The sequence below is a fragment of the Astatotilapia calliptera genome, chromosome 1, assembly GCF_964374335.1.
Source record: "Astatotilapia calliptera chromosome 1, fAstCal68.1, whole genome shotgun sequence".
Classification (NCBI taxonomy): domain Eukaryota; kingdom Metazoa; phylum Chordata; class Actinopteri; order Cichliformes; family Cichlidae; genus Astatotilapia; species Astatotilapia calliptera.
Genome location: NC_137422.1, coordinates 32175474 through 32195798, shown reverse-complemented (window position 1 = coordinate 32195798; position 20325 = coordinate 32175474). Strand labels below are relative to the sequence as shown.

At 42.1% G+C, this 20325-nt stretch overlaps 1 protein-coding gene across 2 annotated transcripts in view; it reads left to right on the top strand.

Moving 5' to 3' along the window:
* Positions 1-20325, top strand: part of fto (FTO alpha-ketoglutarate dependent dioxygenase) — a 114262-nt gene that overhangs the window by 90591 nt on the left and 3346 nt on the right. Inside the window, exon 9 of one of the 2 annotated variants that reach the window (XM_080299962.1) lies at positions 959-1098. The exons of the other annotated variant lie outside the window; for it this stretch is intronic. Coding sequence (XP_080156088.1) covers positions 959-1098 — 140 coding nt within the window. The remainder of the gene's footprint in view (positions 1-958; positions 1099-20325) is intronic. 2 annotated transcript variants of the gene reach the window in all.

The following is a 20325-nucleotide window of genomic DNA, read 5'->3' as shown; positions in this document are numbered from 1 at the left end:
TTTCTTGCACCATTCATTGTTAAAACACACACTCCTTGGCCAGGGAATTGCACTCTGACAGAATACTCTAGTATTCAACTTTCCCTTCGCATCCTTGCGTATGTGACTTTCCTCAACCCTAGTTGATCTGTACTACTTCTATTTAAGGGTCCTATTCTCTTTGATCGAACTAAAGTTACAGAGAAAAGTGAGAAGCATTGGGGAAGCTCCAGCAGGAGGGTTTACATACCCTTTCAACACTTTGAGAAGAGGGGATGCTCTACATTCTGCTTCATGTTGCACCCAGAGACTCTCCCCACTTCACTAGCATGCATCAGCAGACACTTGGTCATTAGGTAGATTGACAGTGATTGTCTGGCCTGCAGAGCTGAGGCAGCCTCTGCTCGGCTCAGATGCCTTCTTTGAAATGCACACATATAGATTTTGTGTGAGTGAACAGAATTAACAGAAAATGTTACAAGCTCAGGTAATCGATAAAGTGTGAAAGATGCGGCGGACAGTGTGGAAATCACATTTTGGACAGGTTACTACTTCATAATTGATTTGGCTTTAAGCAGCTACCTTTTTTACTTTAAAGCTGGTGGTTAGTGTCTCAGTGCTCCTTTTTCCCTGCACTAAAACGGCAAAAGGTGAAAGGTATGCTGTAGGATGTGATTTTTATGCCCAAAGAGAGGCGTGATCAGAGTGTGGTGTTCTGTCTTACAGAACTTTGCCAATTGCTCTTTTCTTTTCAGTTTCTTAGATAGGGTGCAGAGACTAGTTTCCTCCTTTGCGTTCTGTGAGAGTTGGGCACGTCAAACTAAACGCTCTAGCATCTTATATCTGTCCTGTTGGATTAAGCTGTTTAGTAGCTGTTTTGGCAACTGAGCTTGAACTCAGATTGATTTCTATTTTTCCATTAGTTTATCCCTTTTCCATATCAGTTTTCATGTGAGTTTCTTTCTGTTTGCACATTCAGAAACAAATCTTCAGGAGGTTGGGACTGTCCTCTATTATTCATCGGTGGTAATGATGGAGAGGAGCTGGCAGGATCTGTGGGCTTATTGATCCTGTCCTCTGGTTTCGTGCCTTACCTCCTGTGGGGGTGGAGGAAAGGAGGTGAGCTCAGCCCAGATGCACATCTCTTCTCAGGAGCTGAGATCTGGCCAGCCCTATGTTTCTCTTCCCAGGCACTGAGACCTTGGTGCGTCATTTTTGTCTTGAGAGCCCTGTGTTGCTGTGATTTAGAGATACTGAAGTTTTGTCATGTTATCTGTTATTTCGAAAGATCTGCTTTCTGTTGCTGTTGTTAATGGATTATTAAACATAAAGCGATTCCCTTTTTTCTAGTTGTAAAATATTACGCTTTGATTATGACCCCATAACCCCACAGATAACAGTCATTCAGAAACTGTACAGTTTTTAATGCTCTCATGAATTGTGTGAGTTTGGGGTATTTTACTGTCTTAATGGGAATTCTTGAATGCATTATATTGGGGCCTTGCAGAGATTTTTGTGTCCTTGTATTCCGCTGTCCGTGTCTATGTATTTCTTCACTAAACCCACTTCCCCAGTATACAATGCAAGCAAGCTAAATTAGGCCAACCTCCTTTTAATACCGTGGAGAGGGGAGAAGCAGCCATTATGAATTATCCTTAATTACAGCCATTTCCTAAACTAATAAAGCTGCTGAATCTTTACTGCAAAGGTTAGTTTACCCAGCATGCATAAAAACCACTTCGTGTGTGTGGGTTCATGTCTGTGTGTGCGCGTATGGGTGCGGGAGAGCTGGATGGCTGGCTGGCAGCACCCATAGTCCCATTAATTTCACGTGGGTTCCCTATCACCAGCCACAGATGCCTATAGACACGTAAATGAGTCTCCAGCGAGTGGCGGGCTGCCTCCGCCAGCCAGCTCGGGCCTAATGGTCTGGAAAGCCAGCTTATGTGACGGAAGGAGATGAGGGCCTTATTTACACTGGCACACATTAGTGGATGGATGCTGATTCACTGATTAACACGTCAGCCTTTCCCACATCCCCCCCTCTCATGCCTCCCTCAGTTCACCTCTTTCCTCTGTACCTTCAAACCTTTATGCTCATAGTTACACACAATAATCTGACTATACAAAAAAATGACTTGCATAGCCTTTTTTTCTTTTTGTTTTTCTTCTTCTTGAAATTTACTACACCATTCACAAGCTTATACCGGTGGGCATCTAGTACATAGGCTAAAATACACACACACACACACAACCTTGCCGCTCTTGGAAATGCATGGTGGCAGGCTGCTGAGAACAGGGAAGCCATCTGTGAATGATAGCTCCTATGGAAAGATAATGTTTCCCATGCAGCACCGAGTGAGGCGCTGATGGAAGAAGATGACTTTTTGAATGGTTAAGTGGGTAAACGTTAGATCATGGCCACAGTGCTCCCATTTGCCTCACTCACCATCAATCCCTCCCTCTCCCCCTTGCTCTGCCTTTCTCTCTTTTTTCCCGTCTACTAGATTGTTTATTGAAAAAGCACGAGGAGGCCGCCGATAAGAGAGGCAAGGCTAATGCCGTGATTTGTGTCAGTCACGCCGTACAATTTGTTACAATCGCAACACTTATCACAATATAATATGTTTATTCTGGTCAATTAAGTGGCACAGGAAGGCTCCTGCATTTGAAGTGTCACATGCAAGATGGGACGGGGTGAGGGCGATCAAAGGAAATGGAACTAATCTAATTGTACAGCATCTCAAGCTGCTGCCACCTCCGTAGCCCTTGCCATCGCTGTTCGGCTTATAAACTGATGCATTTTGAAGAAAAGAAGGAGACACAACTACAGGTTTACAGAAACAGAGGTGGCTAGGTGCTGATCTGTATCTAACGTGTTTGTTGAACAGATAAAGGCAGGTGCTGCACATGTATACAATCAAACAAAGCAATCTGTTTTGTTTTGGGGAGGTTTTATATCAATTTTTGGCTTCACATATATGCACTTGCTTAGGTGTCATCAAACGTATTTAGACATTCAGTTCAGCACATACAGAGAGACAATGCTTGAAAAGCAAGATTGTAGTGTTTACCATACATATGCTCCGTAAACACAAGAAAGTGCTTGAACTTAGAGCATTTGCATTCAAACACAATCGTACACATCCCTCAGCAAAGAATAGGACATAGATGACATAAATGCAAAGAGTAAAAGTGCAATAAATACCCAAATAATTGTGCTATTACAAAGGTTTACATTTGCAAACAAATATACATATATATATACAAGTACTGTTAATTTAAAATGCAAATACACTCAAAGAATAAATGGTTTATCAGAAGACTTTTTTTCCAGTTATACAACATCATGCACGCACGGTCACACACACAAACACACACACACACCTGGACATGTTTTGGCCTAGTCCAACATGGATCCCAAAAGAGTCACAGTATACATAAAAACAGGCCAGGCAGTGAAGGCGGACTGTGTAGCAGACCAGTGCTTCCATCGATCTGAGAGGGTTCATTAGGTAAGTGCTGACATCACAGATTGATGTCTCTTTAAACCAGTGCCTGCTGAGGAGCTGACAAGGAAAATCACCACTATTGACTCCCTTAGTGGTATTTGTGTGTGTGTGTGTATGCGTGTGCCTTCAACGTATTGTGTGATATGTACACGTGCCAGTAAAATGACCATGTGCGTACTAACATTTGGCACACAGCTGTATCTGTTTGTGCCTGTGTGTGAGTGCACAAGTGTGTTTTCCTAGAAGCCACATTACATATCCTTGTCTTTAATGGGCTCCTTGGGTCTAGGTGTTCACCAGTGTTGCCAGTTATACAACCAGCCATGCAGCTAAGGAGCCTGTCAGCCTGTTTCTGCTTTTACGCCACCGTGCATCCATTTGCTATCAGAGTAGGAAAGAGATGGAGTGGAAAATGGAGATAAAGAGGAAAGGAAAGAACGTTGCGTGGAGGAGTCATAGAGGGACTGAACAGAATCTCTCCCCATCTATATTTCATCAGCACGTTTAGAAACTCTGTTTGGTAATTATGTTGTGCAAGTTTCTGACTAATTTGCAATCCAGTGAAAACCCTGACATGGGGCAGCTTATATTCCATATGAGAGCTAAATGCTGTTTAGTTCAAATTTAGGAGTTTGGTTTTTAAATTCTTGTCGAGGAACCAAAAAGTTATCTCTATATGTGACCCCAGTTCCCCGAGCCTCTACTTGTCGATTGATTTGAGATGTCGTTTGTATCTGATGCTTTTCTCTAATTAAGATCAGGCTAGAATCGGTGGCATTGAGCGTCTCCACAAACCTATTGATTGGAATGGGGAAGGAGTCGGTGTTTGTGAGGACACAAGTGACAGGAGTGAAACTGCTGGAAACAGCCAGAGCATTAGACACACCAGATTGAGGAGACTGATGGTCCACAGTTTCCCCACTGCTGGTCTTTTTTAGATCACCTCTAGTTCAACTTAAAGTTGAAGTTTTCAAGAAATGTCTGGTGACATGCTGAAGAAGCACAGACAGTAGAATTTTGGTTATGCAACCACAATAGTGAACTTCTACTAATGGAATCATTTTTGACAGCATCAGGCTGATCATCATTTTCAAATTTAATGTTGCATTTACAACACAGAATGATCTGTTAAGTGACTTCTTTTAAGTATCGATCTGCATCTGTTGTGGTACATCAATACTTTGTGGTGAAATGTTAAAGTGGCATTGATGCCTGGATCTCAGTGTCACCTACTCAGCAGTCTTAAGCTCTGATGACGATACAATAAGCATTACCTCCAATAAACACCACGGTACCACATCTTGTAGCTTTAAATGAGCAATTGATTAGTTCCTTTGAAGAATGATGTAATCTCAGTGTTCTCATGTCCATTTAAAATGTGTTTAAGTGATATATAGTTGAGGAGAAACAAAAGAAAGTCACTTTATCTGGCATTAATAGTATCAATACACAACACGATGTCTTGAAGGAAGCAAGAAAAAGTGAAACAACTAGAAAAGTTTTCTTGTACTTTATTTTATCATGAGCTGAGCATAATGCAAAGTGTTAGGATTGAAAAATGTGCAGAACTGAAGGCAAGATTCCCTTCTAGGCCATCACCACCAGAGGCACATTGCTATTGGCTGCCTCCAGGAGATTAAAGAGAATAATTGCCAGCTGATTGGCTGTTTAATATTTCATGGACCTTTGATGCACTGGGTGTTTGTATTACCTTTATCAGCAGGCATAATAATAGGATAGGCTTTGACTCACTTAAGTAAAACAGGCTTTTTCACAGTACAGGAATTGCTACTCTTCTTTTGAGCAAAAATGAACACAATAGACTGTCAGTATATTTTTATGGGCTATACAATATGACATATGATCATTTGAACTGATCAATACTATTGGTATCACAGAAAGATGTATATATCTGTCGGCGCATAGGTGTGTGTTTCATATAATTTGTTGATTACACTTTCTAATAAGTACTGAAGATGCAGTGATGGATTTCATCTTACATTGTAACTGCGTATAATATTTATATTTTTCAGTGCTGAATACATAATAAACTGAATAATAATAACCGAATAAAAAATAAACCTCCAGTGTAATTTATGCACAATATATAACGTCTATAACTACTACAACTATAGCAGTTGTGGTACTGCAGTTGAGAGCACACAAGCTGCAACAACAGTAGAACATTTATAGTACTACTACTGTTTATTTCAGGATTGTTCATATTTTCAACAATTTAAAATTTTGGAAATCCTTCTGTCTTAACTCTATACAATAAAACTAATGTGTTTTACCGACACTTGCATGAGTATGAGCATATATGAGAGAGTATATGAGCTAGATGTGCTAGCTCCACCCAGATCAGGGACAGCTGCCATTGACGGTCCCATGTTCGTACCTCTGCCTGATGACACTAATCTCTTTCTGTAGGTGACCTACCTCCTCTTTCCAAATCTGTCGGCGCATAGGTGTGTGTGTATGTGTGTGTTTGTGTTGTGTGATGGTTGCCGCGGATGTCTCCTCTGTGGTTCCGCTTCGGAGGTCCAGGAATGGTGAGCTTCTCATGGTTGTCACTTTGAGGTGTGAGAGCAATCATTTCCTTGGACAACAGTCCCATCCTCATCCCTGCTTCCCGCCTGCTCGGATTAGTTCCTCTAGCTAAGAAAATTTGCATCCAGAATATTTTCTCCTAATTTATTTTTTCACTATATTTCCAGTTTTCTTTTCTTTCTTTCTTTTTTTTCTTCCATCTGTGTCTCTTTCACTGCCCTTCTCTGTTTCCTTTCTCCTTGTTTTCCCCTGGACGCTGTAGAGCATTTTATTACAGTTGTCAGAAGGAGTAACAATTCTATTGTGGGGTGATTACAACAGGGTGTTTTACCCACAGATCACCAGAGCAATTAAAATCTGTAAATAAGGCTACCCATGATGCCTCAGTCCAAACAATGGGGTCCCATAGGAAGTGTTTGTTTGAAGGAGAACAGTGGAAGTGAGTTTCTCTTCCTTTTACTCTCACTCTCTCTCTCTCTCTGTTTCTCTCCCTCATTAATTAGGATATGCTCCTTCAACCCAACATGACTGTGTCGATGGGCAGCTCTGCACAATCAGTGTGACACATATTTCAGACACAAGATGAAGTTGTTTACTTTTGTGTCAGACCATGCATTGCGCCACTACACTTTTGTTTTGCAGAATGGAAGAGACAATGCAGGCCTAATTGTGCCAGTTACAGCTGTTAGGGAGAGGAAAGAGAAAGACTTGTGCCAGCTACTGTGAAAAGGAAAGTAGGGACTCTCTTGTGCATCTGTGTCTGACACCCGTGCAAACAACACTTACGATAAGGATGTTTTAATGATAACTCTCACAAATTTTTGTTGTATGTTGGTTTTGAGCGCTATTTAAGTAATCTGAGAAAATACCAATTGGCAAAAAAAGAATCAGTCTGACTATGACTCTTAAGTTGAAAGTCCCTTAACTCCTGTCATGTCATTTGGCCTGTATTTCTTCCAATCACTTGGCAGTGTATCACAATTGTGCCCTGCCATAGTCAAAGGACAGTTCTGCCAGGTAATGTCACATTATTTCAGTGAACAGTTGCATTAGGAATCAAGCTATCCATCAGCACAGAGGGATACTGTAATTCCAGTTTAGCCTTTAAACCTGGGTTGTTGTTAACTACCTGGTTCACAGCAGTGCATAAAGTGATGCAAGCACTCTAAATTACTTCTTAATGTTTCTTTTCTTTGTAGAGACAAAAGAGCTCTTTGTAGTTTTGTGGGAAGACATGTGGAACATGTCATGTATTTCGTGTCAGGATGTGTGTGTATCGCTTCCGCAACCGCCCCCACCCCACTTCATAAATTACTCACAATTGGAGTTTGGGCAGGTTGGTAAAGGAACCAGATAGATAGAAAGAGGACGACCGTGGGAGTATTGCAGCTCAACACAGCACCATGATGATGCCAGACTCCAGAGGCCTAACCAGAGGCTATATGCCTTATCAAGATCCTGTTTACAGTCAGCCAAAGAAGCTACCAGCCACCCATTTCCATAATGCTGCCTGCGGTCCTCCGCGGAAACTAATTTATCTGTGCCGGAGATGCACCATGATGTTGCCTGTTCTGCACCTCTCTCACTTTGTATTCTGTATGTTGTGTTTCTTTCTTTTGTTTCTATCTGGGTTTTTTTCCCTTTCTCATCTTATCCTCGCTCCTTATTTACGGTTTCTTTTTTTTCTAACTCTTGATGAACTACTTTTTTTCTTGCCTTTCTTCCAGCCATAACCCCTTAATTCTGTCTTTTTCTATCTATTTGAATCACTTATTGCTACCCAACACAGTATATATAACACATCAGCTTAATTTTTGATAAGGATGGGCGAAGAATTAAAAGCAAAATCAATAAATAAAAAGAGAGTTGCTGCTTAGAGAGATCCAAGAGTCAGTAATTAAACCCATACAAAATTTAACTGAATGGAACTAAATATATGGCACTGCCCGCTTGTGTATTTGTGATCTTGTTTTTACACTCTTGTTATACCCATCTCTGTGTGAGTCTGCCATCTTCAGCTTTCCTCCTTGTACTTTTTTTATCATATGTTTGTGCCGATTTTTTTCAGCTTGAGCCACTTGTGTAGTTGCCATGTTCCTGTGCCTGTACATCAGTGAGCATCTGCTCTTTCAACAAGGTCCCTATGGCCTCAAATGTCAGACCAAGCAGCTGCCAGACAAGTGCATTGTGCAGCAGGCTTGTGTTTTGCCTCCTCCCATCCCTCCACTTCATGTTCTGTGATGTTAACTGTGATTGAAAGTAAGTAGGCAGCAGCAACTGGAGGAGGAATGATGAGAAAGGTCTCTGTTTTTAAAGAATTCTGTTCTTGCAGTACTGGACGGCTGTTCTCCGGGGCTTTTGGCCAGGTGGGAGTAGGCGTTATGTTGTGCATTAGGAACAGCTTCCTCTGCCCCCTTGTGTGAAAGACCACTGCAATGGAAAGCCATTTGTAGTTCATCAATGCTGAGGTCCATGTACTATAGATTATCAGGGGACAAACAGCATGTGCACTTGAATCTCATGTGTGCACATGTTTGAATATGGTTCTGTATGCTCTTGTACACAGATTGTTGATTCCCTGCTGTTTATCATAGTATGGCTAGTGCAATAATATGTCACTGGATGCCCGTTTCAGAGTATACATTGTTTTGTGTATTTCTTTGTGTGATCAAGTAGTCACAGGGTGTGAGCACTGATGCGGAAGAGATGGAGGGTGAAGAGACAAGCAGGTACCCCCCTGGAGGGACCTTGGGGGCATCAGGCCAGGGGTAGCCCCTCTAGCTCCCTCACAGCACACTCTGGTTTGCTCTCAGACACTGCTATTGATTTGTCCACTAGATAAGACCACAGGTTAGCTGCTCTACTAAGTATTGCTCTTTTCACCTCCCTTTGGCTGCAAACAAATCCTGGAGACTGGTTCCATTTGATGTTAGCTGATGTTCCTTTAGACTTTTTTTTTCTACCAACACTACTTAACCATGGCATAAAGCAGGTATAAGCCATCACAGGGCACTGTGAGACTCACTCTTGCCCCATAAATGACCCAACCCTAAACTAGCATACTTCTCTATTGTCTTATCCTGAAGCTGTAGGAAGCCATGAGTTCAATTCTGTGGCAGGTCTACAAGCTGTGAGAAAAGGGACTTTAGCTGTCAATCAATCCGCCTTCATTTCAGGATGCCAGAAAGTACAAATTCTGTGTTAATTCAAGCCTAAAGTAGATTAGTCCAAACCGTAAGTTGAAATTGTGCCTGTACTTTGGTATATGTGATCAACATGTGCAGCAAAGTGTAAGGTTTGAACCTGACAGATTTAGATGGGAGCCAAGGCAACTCTTGATCAGCCTAAGACAGTTCATCTCATTGCCAAGTTCTTATGTGATCGGAAGTCAGTCGGCAGCACCTCAGTGCTCACTGACAGATGGATGAATCAAGTCTTCAAAAGGCTTCATCGATGACACATTAACATGAGCCGAGCTTCCTAGAGGACTCTGAATTCTGAGCTGTCACAGGTGGCAGATGAGATAAAGCTACTATGCCGCTCTGCTTGTTTCGTAACATAACCTAACTCATGTTGAGAAAAAAAAGTTGGCACCTGCTTGACATCAATTAAAAAGCAGTTTGAGATGTGAGGGATGGCTGTTGTAGCATGTCTTGTATTTTTAATTAAAACAACCTCCTCTGAGTCATCATCAGCTTTTCATGTGTCCGAAGTCAGAACAGGTGTGAAGGTAAAACAAAGAACAGTGAAGAAAAGGAATACCACAAGGGTGTGGGTGTAACATAACTTCCCACGCATCGTAAGCCAGTATGTCCTTACAAGACATTGCAACATGCTTTATCATTGTTAATCAGAAAACTACAGTGTAGGACAGCAAAATACCAGCTTGTCATATTGTTTGTTTTTCTTTTGCTCTTAGTTACGTGTCATTTATCATGGCAGAGAGCCAGAACTGTTAGTGTGTGGTAAACTGGTTCTCTCTTGGATGAGAAATTGAGGCTGTTACCAGCAATGTCAGTAGCTGAGGGTTGCATGCAAAATTTAACTGAATGGAACAGGCATCATGAAGGATATCAATAATTTTGAATGGTAAATTTTTAGACTACGAGATATTTTCTGGTGCAGTGGCATAGTTAGAAATGTACTGCCTTTTTCTCTCCGATGCATTGCAGCAATTTGTCAAGACATAACAAAAGCTGCCAAAAGTAACAGCTCAGATGCTGTAGTTTGAACACAATTAAAATAATAAAATAATAATGTGACCAGTAGAACCATAAAGCATTTTACTAACCTTTGATCCAATTTTTACTGGACTCTTATTAAATCAGAATCAGAATACTTTATTCATCCCTGAGGAAATTATGTAACAACTGAAACAGAATGCATGCCGATTGACTCATGCGCACAACAAAAGATAATGGAGAAGCACCGAAACTCATAATAGTTTGAATCAAAACTGGAAGCATTTTACACATGACAACCCAGGGGCGATCGTGGCTCAAGAGTTGGGAGTTCGCCTTGTAATCGGAAGGTTGACGGTTCGAGCCCCGGCTTGGACAGTCTCGGTCGTTGTGTCCTTGGGCAAGACGCTTCACCTGTTGCCTACTGGTGGTGGTCAGAGGGCCCGGTGGCGCCAGTGTCCGGCAGCCTCGCCTCTGTCAGTGCGCCCCAGGGTGGCTGTGGCTACAATGTAGCTTGCCATCACCAGTGTGTGAATGTGTGTGTGAATGGGTGGATGACAGGTTGTGCAAAGCGCTTTGGGGTCCTTAGGGACTAGAAAAGCGCTATATAAATACAGGCCATTTACCATTTAACCCAAAGTGTCCAAAATTCCAGTACGTCTTAAAAAGCAGCAAAAACAAAACAGAAAACATGGAAGGTATTAAAAAGAAAGAATTACATCAGTCACTGATACTAACACTACCTAAAATGTGTAATTAATATGATAATTAAATGCAGTCAAAGGATCATGGCAAGTACTGCTGCTAAAAATCATGCCACCCTGCTCGACCCTTTTGTTTAAAGTGTTATCATATCTACCATCTGCATAGAAATTGATTGATATATTAATCTTCTGTAAAACTGTAGAGATGCTACTTATTGAAATATGGAGAATGCTTTTGACCTGCACTCAAAAAACTCTGTTTTAACATTCCACTTTATATGAGACTCTTAGCTACTCATAGCTGCAACTTTTTATCTACTTATCAATAGCACTTACCTGCAACATGAATGGGGAGGACAGGGACTAATTGCAGGGACAAATGTTCCTGACTGTGGGGTTTGTAGTTGTCTGGGCCTAGTCCAGGCCCTGTTTATCTCAACCTCTGTTGGCAGTCATACACACACCACACGCACTATGCTCTGATTTAACCAGAGGCAAAGCCCTCGCAAACCCTCACTCTTTCTCATCAAAGATTCATAAAGGCAAGGTTCTCAATGATTTTCTGTCTCTTCCCGTATTCACAGCTTGTTGTCCTCACCCTCCCTGTCTCCTGCCAGTCAGACAGCGGAAGTCAGACGGAATTACAGCTGAAGTGGCCGCTGGCTCTGTGTGCGTGTGTATGTGTCTATACGTGAATGTTGGTTTCTGTGGGTTTATGGCATGTGTGCTTGCACTGGTAGGCGTTAGGTGCAGAAACGGGGTAGCACATGGTCACAAAGGCAAGGACACGGATGGACAGTGCCATGTTGATGTTGTACTAAAAATGTTAGTAGCCCCCATGTGGGGAAAAGAGTTAGTCCCCACCCTCTCTTCTCTTCCCCTCATTCACTCCTTCCGCTGTTCTTTGTCTTCCTTTCCAACCCCTGAGCCCTGTGTGCTGTGGCAGCTTCCACACTGGATCTAAAACTAGCTCAATCAGAGCCCCACTCACCATGCCCAGGGCACACCATCTGTAGCCCTCTGAGTCCTTCCGTGTGTGTGTGTGTGTGTGTGTGTGTGACTATGTCAGTGTGTATTTACCTCCCTATTTATGTGTGTGTCCATTTGTGCGCAAGCTTAGAAGCATGAGTGTGAGTATGTGTGTCTGCAAACCCAAAGCACCGTGCCTCAGCCTGTTAGTCTTGGTACTTACCAGGCTTAGCCAGATGAGGGCCACTCAGCCTGGATCTAATTCCTTCGACTCTGGCAGCACTTCACTCCTGGCTCTTTTTGCCTCTCAAGTGTGCATCTGTGACCTTGGCTGACATCAGCGAGGGTTAAACTGTGGACTTGGAGATGTGGCCACAGTGATTGAGCTGTAAGCTAGTTTCTGGATCAGAGCTTCCGAACAGCCATCTGGGTGTCTGTGGGGCTCAGAAAGAGGTTATCCCTCTCTTACACCCCACAGCTGACCCTGGATCAGCTGTGACAGCAGAGAATTTAGTATGAAGCATCCTCGCTGGGATAGGTGGTACACAGTGGGGATGTTTGTGGAGTGAAAAAAATCATTAAGAGGGGAAACTAATAAAGTTGATCTCTGTTACCATGTTAGCCGTAATCCCTGTGCTTTTATTATGAAGAAGTCTGCTCATCACCTTTGATGTCTTTGTGGCAGATAGCCCAACCTGTATTGGCTTCAGCTCTTATTTTTTCTTTGTAACTGCTTGAACAATGAACATCACATGCATATTTCTTTTTTCACACACCAATAAAACTATGACTAAGGGTTAGGTTCTATGAAACACAGTCCTCAGTTTTGCCAGTGTGGTAGTTATTACACTGTGTACCGATATTGTCAATACAAACAGAATATAATTAAGTACCTGTTAGACCACAAAGCACTTCTTTTTCAACACCCAGAACACATTTCAATGAGTGATTCACATCATCATGCATCAACTTATCTACATAGACAGGTACTTGAATAGTGCCACCCAAACACATGCACCCCATTGTATTGCACTGTGTGAACCTTTTGCATCCTGTTCTGTGCAGTGCCTCAGGGCCTAGCCTGGCTGGTCTTCCAAACAAATTGCTGGCTGTTCACAACGTTTTAAATGCTGAGTCCCTCTAATTACACTATTTACTTAATAGGGTGAAACAAAACTCGTGTTCACGCAGCAGGAGTACCAGGTGATGCAGAAGTTCAAACACCTGGCGAAAAGCACTCCTCTGGCACGGATGCACAGTATACACATGTGCATGCATGAATGCACACACACACTCACATACTGTGATGCAAATACTAGAGGTTTCTTTCATGGTTGGATTAGACACTTTACCAACTTTTGGAATTTTTTTTTGTTCATACTTTCTTGTTTACTGTGGGAAAAGGCATCTGGAAAAGTGTAGCTCATTAGTTACTGTATACCCAGTCTGACATTTTTGGAATTAGTTCTTCCTCTACTGTAAACAGAGTGAGTAATGCCCATATGGGAATGTGTGCATCATCTCCTACTTTGTGCTACTCCTTTGTTTGTTCATTTTAAAGGTTACACAAAAATGGCAGATATGTTTACCAAATATAAAAAAAAATCCTGCTTTTAATGCTGTATGCATACAGCATTAAAAACAAGCACTTTGCTGTTTGTTTTTGTAGGAACGTTTCAATGATTGTCACATTATAGCCTATTCCTGGACTAGACTAGTTTATGAGTTTGAAGATTTATGACTGTTTCAGTGGGGCGTGTTTACGATCACTGGTTTGCTGTGCCTATTATGTGATCTCATTATGACAAGCTGTGTCAACATTGATGTGACAGTTTAAATGCAGTTTTAACAAAATGTAATATTTATCCAAATATGTTTCCTGCGCTTGAAAAGTTGCTCGTTTGTTCCCATGCTTTGTTTAAAGAGGATAGCAAAGTCACTTTCTTTCTTTAAAGAACTGGAATATACCCATTTATGAAACCCAATATCTGTTGTGCAACTGTTTGAAAACTTCTATCTCACAGTTGTGCTTTAAACAAAGACTCCAAAACTTAACAACACATCCCCTAGAGAAAGAAGGATGACTTGTATCTAGGCAATTTAGGTTACAATACACTATAATTAGCTTTGCTAAGTTGACCCTGCCATTGTCACCTGAAGACAGGTGGGAATTGTGCCTAGGCTGAAACAAACTTATCATATGACTGGGGTCAGGTATTGTCCAGTGGCTCAGTTGTATTGCTTTTGAGGCAAGCCTCATTCATCATCAGCTTTATTGCACCATTCAGATGATGCCCACAAGGCACTAACACTTGGCCAAGAGGGAGGGAGCATACAGTGCAGGGTAGGGAGGGATAAGGGTTAAAAATGATTGTTTTACAAGATCACTTTCCGCACAACAAGTTTTCACAGCAATGGTATGCCATTTCTCTGAAAAGCTAAGAGTTACCGCTCCCAATGCCACATTAACCATCTTCCGTATTCCATGACAGCAGATTTATAGCCTTCCAACGGCGAGCTGCGAAAAAGTGCAATTGCTCGCAGGCTTGTAACCTCTTTACCCTCGTCATCAAGTCCCCTTGTTGCTCCATTTTCTCTCCTGGGCTTCATAAATAAACAGCATCATCAAGAAAAACTTTTAGTGTCTTTTCACAACCATCTCTAATTGGTTTTGCATGTATACATAGAAATGTTTCAACCTGGTATTTAGCCACGTGTAACTGATTTTGGTCCATGTGTTCAGCTAGGCCAGCATTCCTGCATAGTGTTAGCTTTGTGGTTTTACTAAAAGTGATCAGAATGAACTTTTTTTTCTTTGATTTGCTTTGTATTTTTTACTTTTCTTCCTGTTGAACAATTTTGTATCCTGGTACAAGTAGGCCACAGCTCCTCTCATTCCTCTCTGGACAACCAGTCAACGTGGAGCATGCAAAACAGATATATAACCTTTATTTTCCTGTTGCTGTTTCTCTAGCTCTCTAGCTCTCTCTCTCTCTCCCTCACACACACACGCACGCACGCACGCACGCACGCACGCACACACACACACACACACACACACACACACACACACACAATTTCTCTCTGTGAAGTTCTCTCACAGACATTGACACACAAATGCACACAGCCTTAAGCGGTGATCTGTCTCTTCAACCCTTGCCGGAAAAGAAACGGCCAGGAGGATCCTCTCTGTTTGTCCTAAAACTCCCTCTTTTTTTTTTTTTTTTTATTGGAACCTGTTTGCATTTGAACAATAGTTGTCTCCTCATAAATTTTGCGCCTGTGTTGACATTAGACCACATTCCATCCCATTGCCTGAGGAGGAGAAAGAGCAGGCCAGGGTGTTTGGTAATTTGTTACACTGTTAAGCACCTAATGGACATCCACCTGGTTTTTGAGAGTAGTAGCTGTAGTTCAGGGGCTTGCCTCTGTTGTACCTCAAGACTGCAATAGTATTTTATTGCTGCCAATTATGAAGTCTGTTTAGAGGCTACCTAACTCTGTGTGTGTTTTTGTGTTACATCTGGTTCTCCCTGCTCTAAATGGGGCAGCCAGCCAAACCGCATCAAACAATTAGGGTGTGAAGCAGGTACAGACTGTGCAGGTATAACAAAACTTCCCTGTTTCTGTTGTTGACTTCAAGTAACTCTACTAAAAGTACATGGGCCGATGAAAGCTCACGGTCCTGTGTTTCCAACTGGCTGGGGATACCAGTAATGAGCCTTATTTGTTTCATGTGGTTTAATGAACAGTCCAGACTGCAGCTGGCAAGAGGGAGACCTCACAGAGTTTGAGGAAGGTACCCGTGTTCCCTGGCAGAATCATTGTTCCCAGCACCAGCAGAGCCATTGTGGCACGTGAGTGGGTGGGTGTGTTGAAAGGGCCACGCGGCACCCACTTTATCTTTTGCCCCTCCTTCTTGCTCATGCAATTTTGCGTGGTTTCTGCAACCATTAATTAAAGGGGAAAAGAGTGCATCAGATGTTAGTTTTATTAGCCTAGGCTCCTTAGAGGGAATCAAAATGAAAGGAACATATGTCATGCATTTGATGATGCCCCTCCCTCTCCATTTCTCTCCCCACAATTGCCCACCTCACACATTCACAAAGTGTACAGTCAGCAGCTGTCTGCAGACACAATAGCATTTGATTGATCCTGAGGAAACGGTTAAGACGCTGCCCTACCCACGCTTTCTTTCTGGCTGGCTGGCTCACATTTTGCACCACTTTACATTTAACGCTGAATGTGGCAGTGATTGGGATAATAGGATGGTGGTTAGGGATCTAAGGCACTGTTCACGCTCTAATGAGGACAGTCCTCAGAGCACCCAGGACCTTGGAGTCCTGGGTGGTGTATGTTGAGATCTAAAGCCTGACACTTAACAGGTTGGACGTTGTTCTGAAAATTATGCCCCTGTTATACTGGCCTCTACACAACATCATTAACAGAAAATTTCCAAGAAAAAGTTTGTGCACCCTTTGCATTTTCCAGTTAATTACTTGTAACCTTAATCTGATCTTAATCTAAGCAATCTTAATCTAAGCAATCTTAATGTAATATGTAAACCACTGTGCCAGTAACTTTTCAAGGATTTAAGAATCTTTTTGACATGGATTAGTTTACCAACAGTGTTCCACAATTACATCACAAAAATAAGGTTTTTGTAATATTTTACTAATTTGCTAAAATGAGAGGCTGAAATATCCCATTTCCATTATTAGTACTTGAATAAAGTACCTTTGGTGGTAGCAGCCTCGAGTCTCCTTGCACATTAAGCTGCAAGCTTAGCAAACCTTTTGTTGGAGGTTTCCACCTATTTTCTTGAAAGAATTTCTGTAACCAAATTTGATAACATGTTGATTCACAGCCATTCTCAGGTCTCCTCAGAAATATTCCTTTGAGTTCAAGTCCAGTGTTTGGCTTAGACGCCCCAAGACTACTGCAATGCTTTGTTTATGGAAGACAGTCTTTAGATTTCAACAAGGTTATTCCTGTGGAATAATCTTGTTGTTCATTTTTTCATCCTTGTCTCATTAATAGGTTTACTTAAATCTTGCCAGGATAAGATTCATACCAAAAAAAAGATTGATGTCAGTGGAAAGACAGCAGTGAAAGAAACCACAAAAGAAAGAAACCACAAAAAAGGTTAGAACCACTGCAACACAGCTCAGGTTTGTGCAAGATTGCCTTGATCTTCTAGGGAAATGTGCTGACTGCAGATGAAAAAAAAATGATGGATTTTTTTTTCTTTTTTGTTAGAAAAATGCAGGTACATTCAGATTTTCATTTACCTTTAACAGCCTGTTCCATAACCGATTGCTCAATATGTTTAATAGAAACATGAAAGGTACAACAGCGTGTTATTAGTTTAGTCAGATCTTCTATAATTAGGATTTGGAAGATCACATCACTGCTGATGAGAAATTCTCTTAATTCCAAAGATATACCAAACTGTCTGTTGCCCTTGCAGCTTGCAAAACACAGCACATGAATAAATACTGTCTGCCCATATCTCTTAGCCATTGTACCGTATCAAATCACATACAAAGACAGATGTGCTTAATCACTCATTTCTTACACAATATTGTATATATAGAATGTAGATGGATAATATACTTCTTTCTTCTCACTCCTTGGGACTTGATTGCATGCCTTACCTTCAGGGGCAGGCTGATTTATGAGACACATGCCTGTTTTTTCATGACTTGTTTGATTGCATTCTCAGCTATCGGGCACATAGGCTGCCAAAACCATAAAAATTCACACCTGCACAGAACTCCTAGTCAGATGAACATCAGGCAAAGCATGGGGAAGCAGGTGATCTGAGGTATGCTGTTTCCCTTGATCATAATCGCAATGACATGATTGATTGATGTTCATTGTATCTTTACAAAAGCCTTCTTTTTAGGTCCAGTTTGAACGTTGCGTAGGGCTTGGCACACGCTTTGGTCGTGAATCTCGGTACACCACCCATTCTAATACTGTTCTCTAAGCTTGTGTTTTTCTTTTAGTTGCTAACGATACAAATATGAAAAGTAGGAAAAATATAACTTCAAGTTCTCACAAGTTTTAAAAAGATATCTGCCATTGCCTAATCATGTCCTGAATGTACCGAATCAAACAGCCCAAGCTGTCTATTCCCATGTCATTACAAATGACCTTCTGTAGAAATAATGCAATAAGTGTTGTCTCCTATCTACATTCTCTGGGTACTTTTTCACTTGCCCTGACACAATTGTGCATTTATCAGTGTAATTGCATGAGTCGGAAGCACTGATGTTGTCTATTAGGCGGATTTCCATCCTGTTAAGAGCAGAGGGCCTTTTAATGTATGGCCCTGGTTGAGTGTACTGCTACACAATTACACACTGGCCAGAGATTGAGTGGGCTGATGATGCTGTTGATTGGGATGGTGCTGATGGCAGTGATGATATTGGACCACCCTGCACTCTTCTAACAAGCCTTTCAGAGAGCATCTAAGAGGGAAACAACAAAGTGAAACTGAGGTTAATCATTTTATTTACTCCCTTTTTCTCTCCCTCTCGTTCCCCTACCTCTCCTTCTGCCTTTCCTTTCTTTAACCAAGTGATGGAGCTCGGACCATGGAGCGGGGGGGAGGAAATCGATAGGGAGCGCATTACAGTAAAACGTATTGATTAGGAGACCTGCGAGCAGTGTGTTGGTCGCAGAGATGGTGGAATGATGCAATGCTTAAAGGAATTTATCCTTTGACTTTTACATTAACCTTTTATTGACTGCTTTGCCTGTCCATAATTAACACTCACTTTAGCTAAAGTGGTTAGTTTGAGCGCAAAGGGGGCTCCAGCCCTTATTGCAGCAAGGGCCGTGGCGCTCCCACCCCAGCCGCAGTTCAAGTGCACTGTACTGCAAGAAGGGAAAGGCCTCTGAAGAATTGAGGCGATAGAATGCTAGATACCTTTCACATTAGCATACCATTTTAGCGGGGGCCTGCTAGGCTATAAGGTTTCAGGGCAAATTGAAATGAGTGATTGTATTGCCAATCTCTCTTGACCGAGCGCCAGATGGGATAGTTAGGCCCATATCTGTCTGGGGTTAATCCATTGGAACAGCCTGGACTCACAAACACAACCTCTCCCTCCTCCACCCACACCCTCACACGCACATACACACCTCTTTGTCTTTGACCTTAACTTTAAGGTGGACTGTTCTGCCATGGGAAAGTCTTTTGGTGAGCCTTGTTTGTACGCCACTGTGGCTTAGACAGAATTTCTAGCAAGAGCCCACGAGAGCTTAAAGCACCTCGCTTGATATTGACTTTTTGTTTGGTTCCATTTTAGCAGTCAGGGGACGGTACTCTGTGAACAGTGATAGACTGTGTAAAAGTGCGTGCTGAATTACCTACACTATATTATCTTTGATAGTCTTCCAGTCTCGATATCTTTTATATCTCTGGTAAACCTGGCACCTTCTATTTGCAAGCTAATGCTGCAAGATCTGTTGTCAAATAAATGCAGTATCTCTGTTGAAGTGAGCTACTCAGTTTTTTTTTTATTGTATGTAGCCTTTCATTATGAGTCAGGGAAGTAGAGAAGAAGCAAGTGTTTTCTCTCATAGCTCTGGAGTTTGAATACTTAATCACACCAAATCAAAAGCCTGGGTTCCCTTGGTCTATGGTGTCCTCAAGCTGATGTCAGCAGAACCACAGTTTGTGTGTGTGTGTGCATGCTGTCTGGGTCAGTTTGCACTTGCACACTCTGTAGATACGTATGCCAGCCATGTCCCCCTCCTCCTCCTCCTCCTCCTTCTCTGAAGTGGTGCTTCCTTTAATTCGCACCCTAAATAAATGATGAGAACATTTAAACACACGGCTCGTCGCAAAGCCCCAAGGTCGCCTAATCGTATTATTTATGAAGTGATGTGCTACATAATGGTACTTAGTGCATGTTAACAGATGCTATTATCAGGCCCTGATCCAGAGCACAGAAGATATATTGGACAGTGGATGTTAATGCTGCTCCTCACCACCATAATGCAGGAGATCCTTAAAGGGCTAACCGCACCAAAATGCAGCACTTAGGCAGAGGGCCAGTTAAACATTAAGTGGCTCATGTGAATATATATAACCACAAATTGTGGCAGCCCTCGGTTGTCCCCTAACACTTGAACATTCCCTCATCCCATCCACAACCGATCCTCATATCCTGCTGTTCAGCTCTCTGTGGCCCCTCCTTCAGTCACTAACCACAAGGTGGTGGTGACTGTGTGCATTTGTCTGTGTTATGGGTTTGTTCGGGGGGTTTTAGGGTGTGCATAGGGTAAAGAGATATGACAAGACAGACCCTGGCATAATGATTGAATGGAAAATATAACTGACCCCGTTTCTGTAGATAGGAAATCTTAGGTCACTATTCACAAGCACACAAGGACACACTACACACGCAACATACA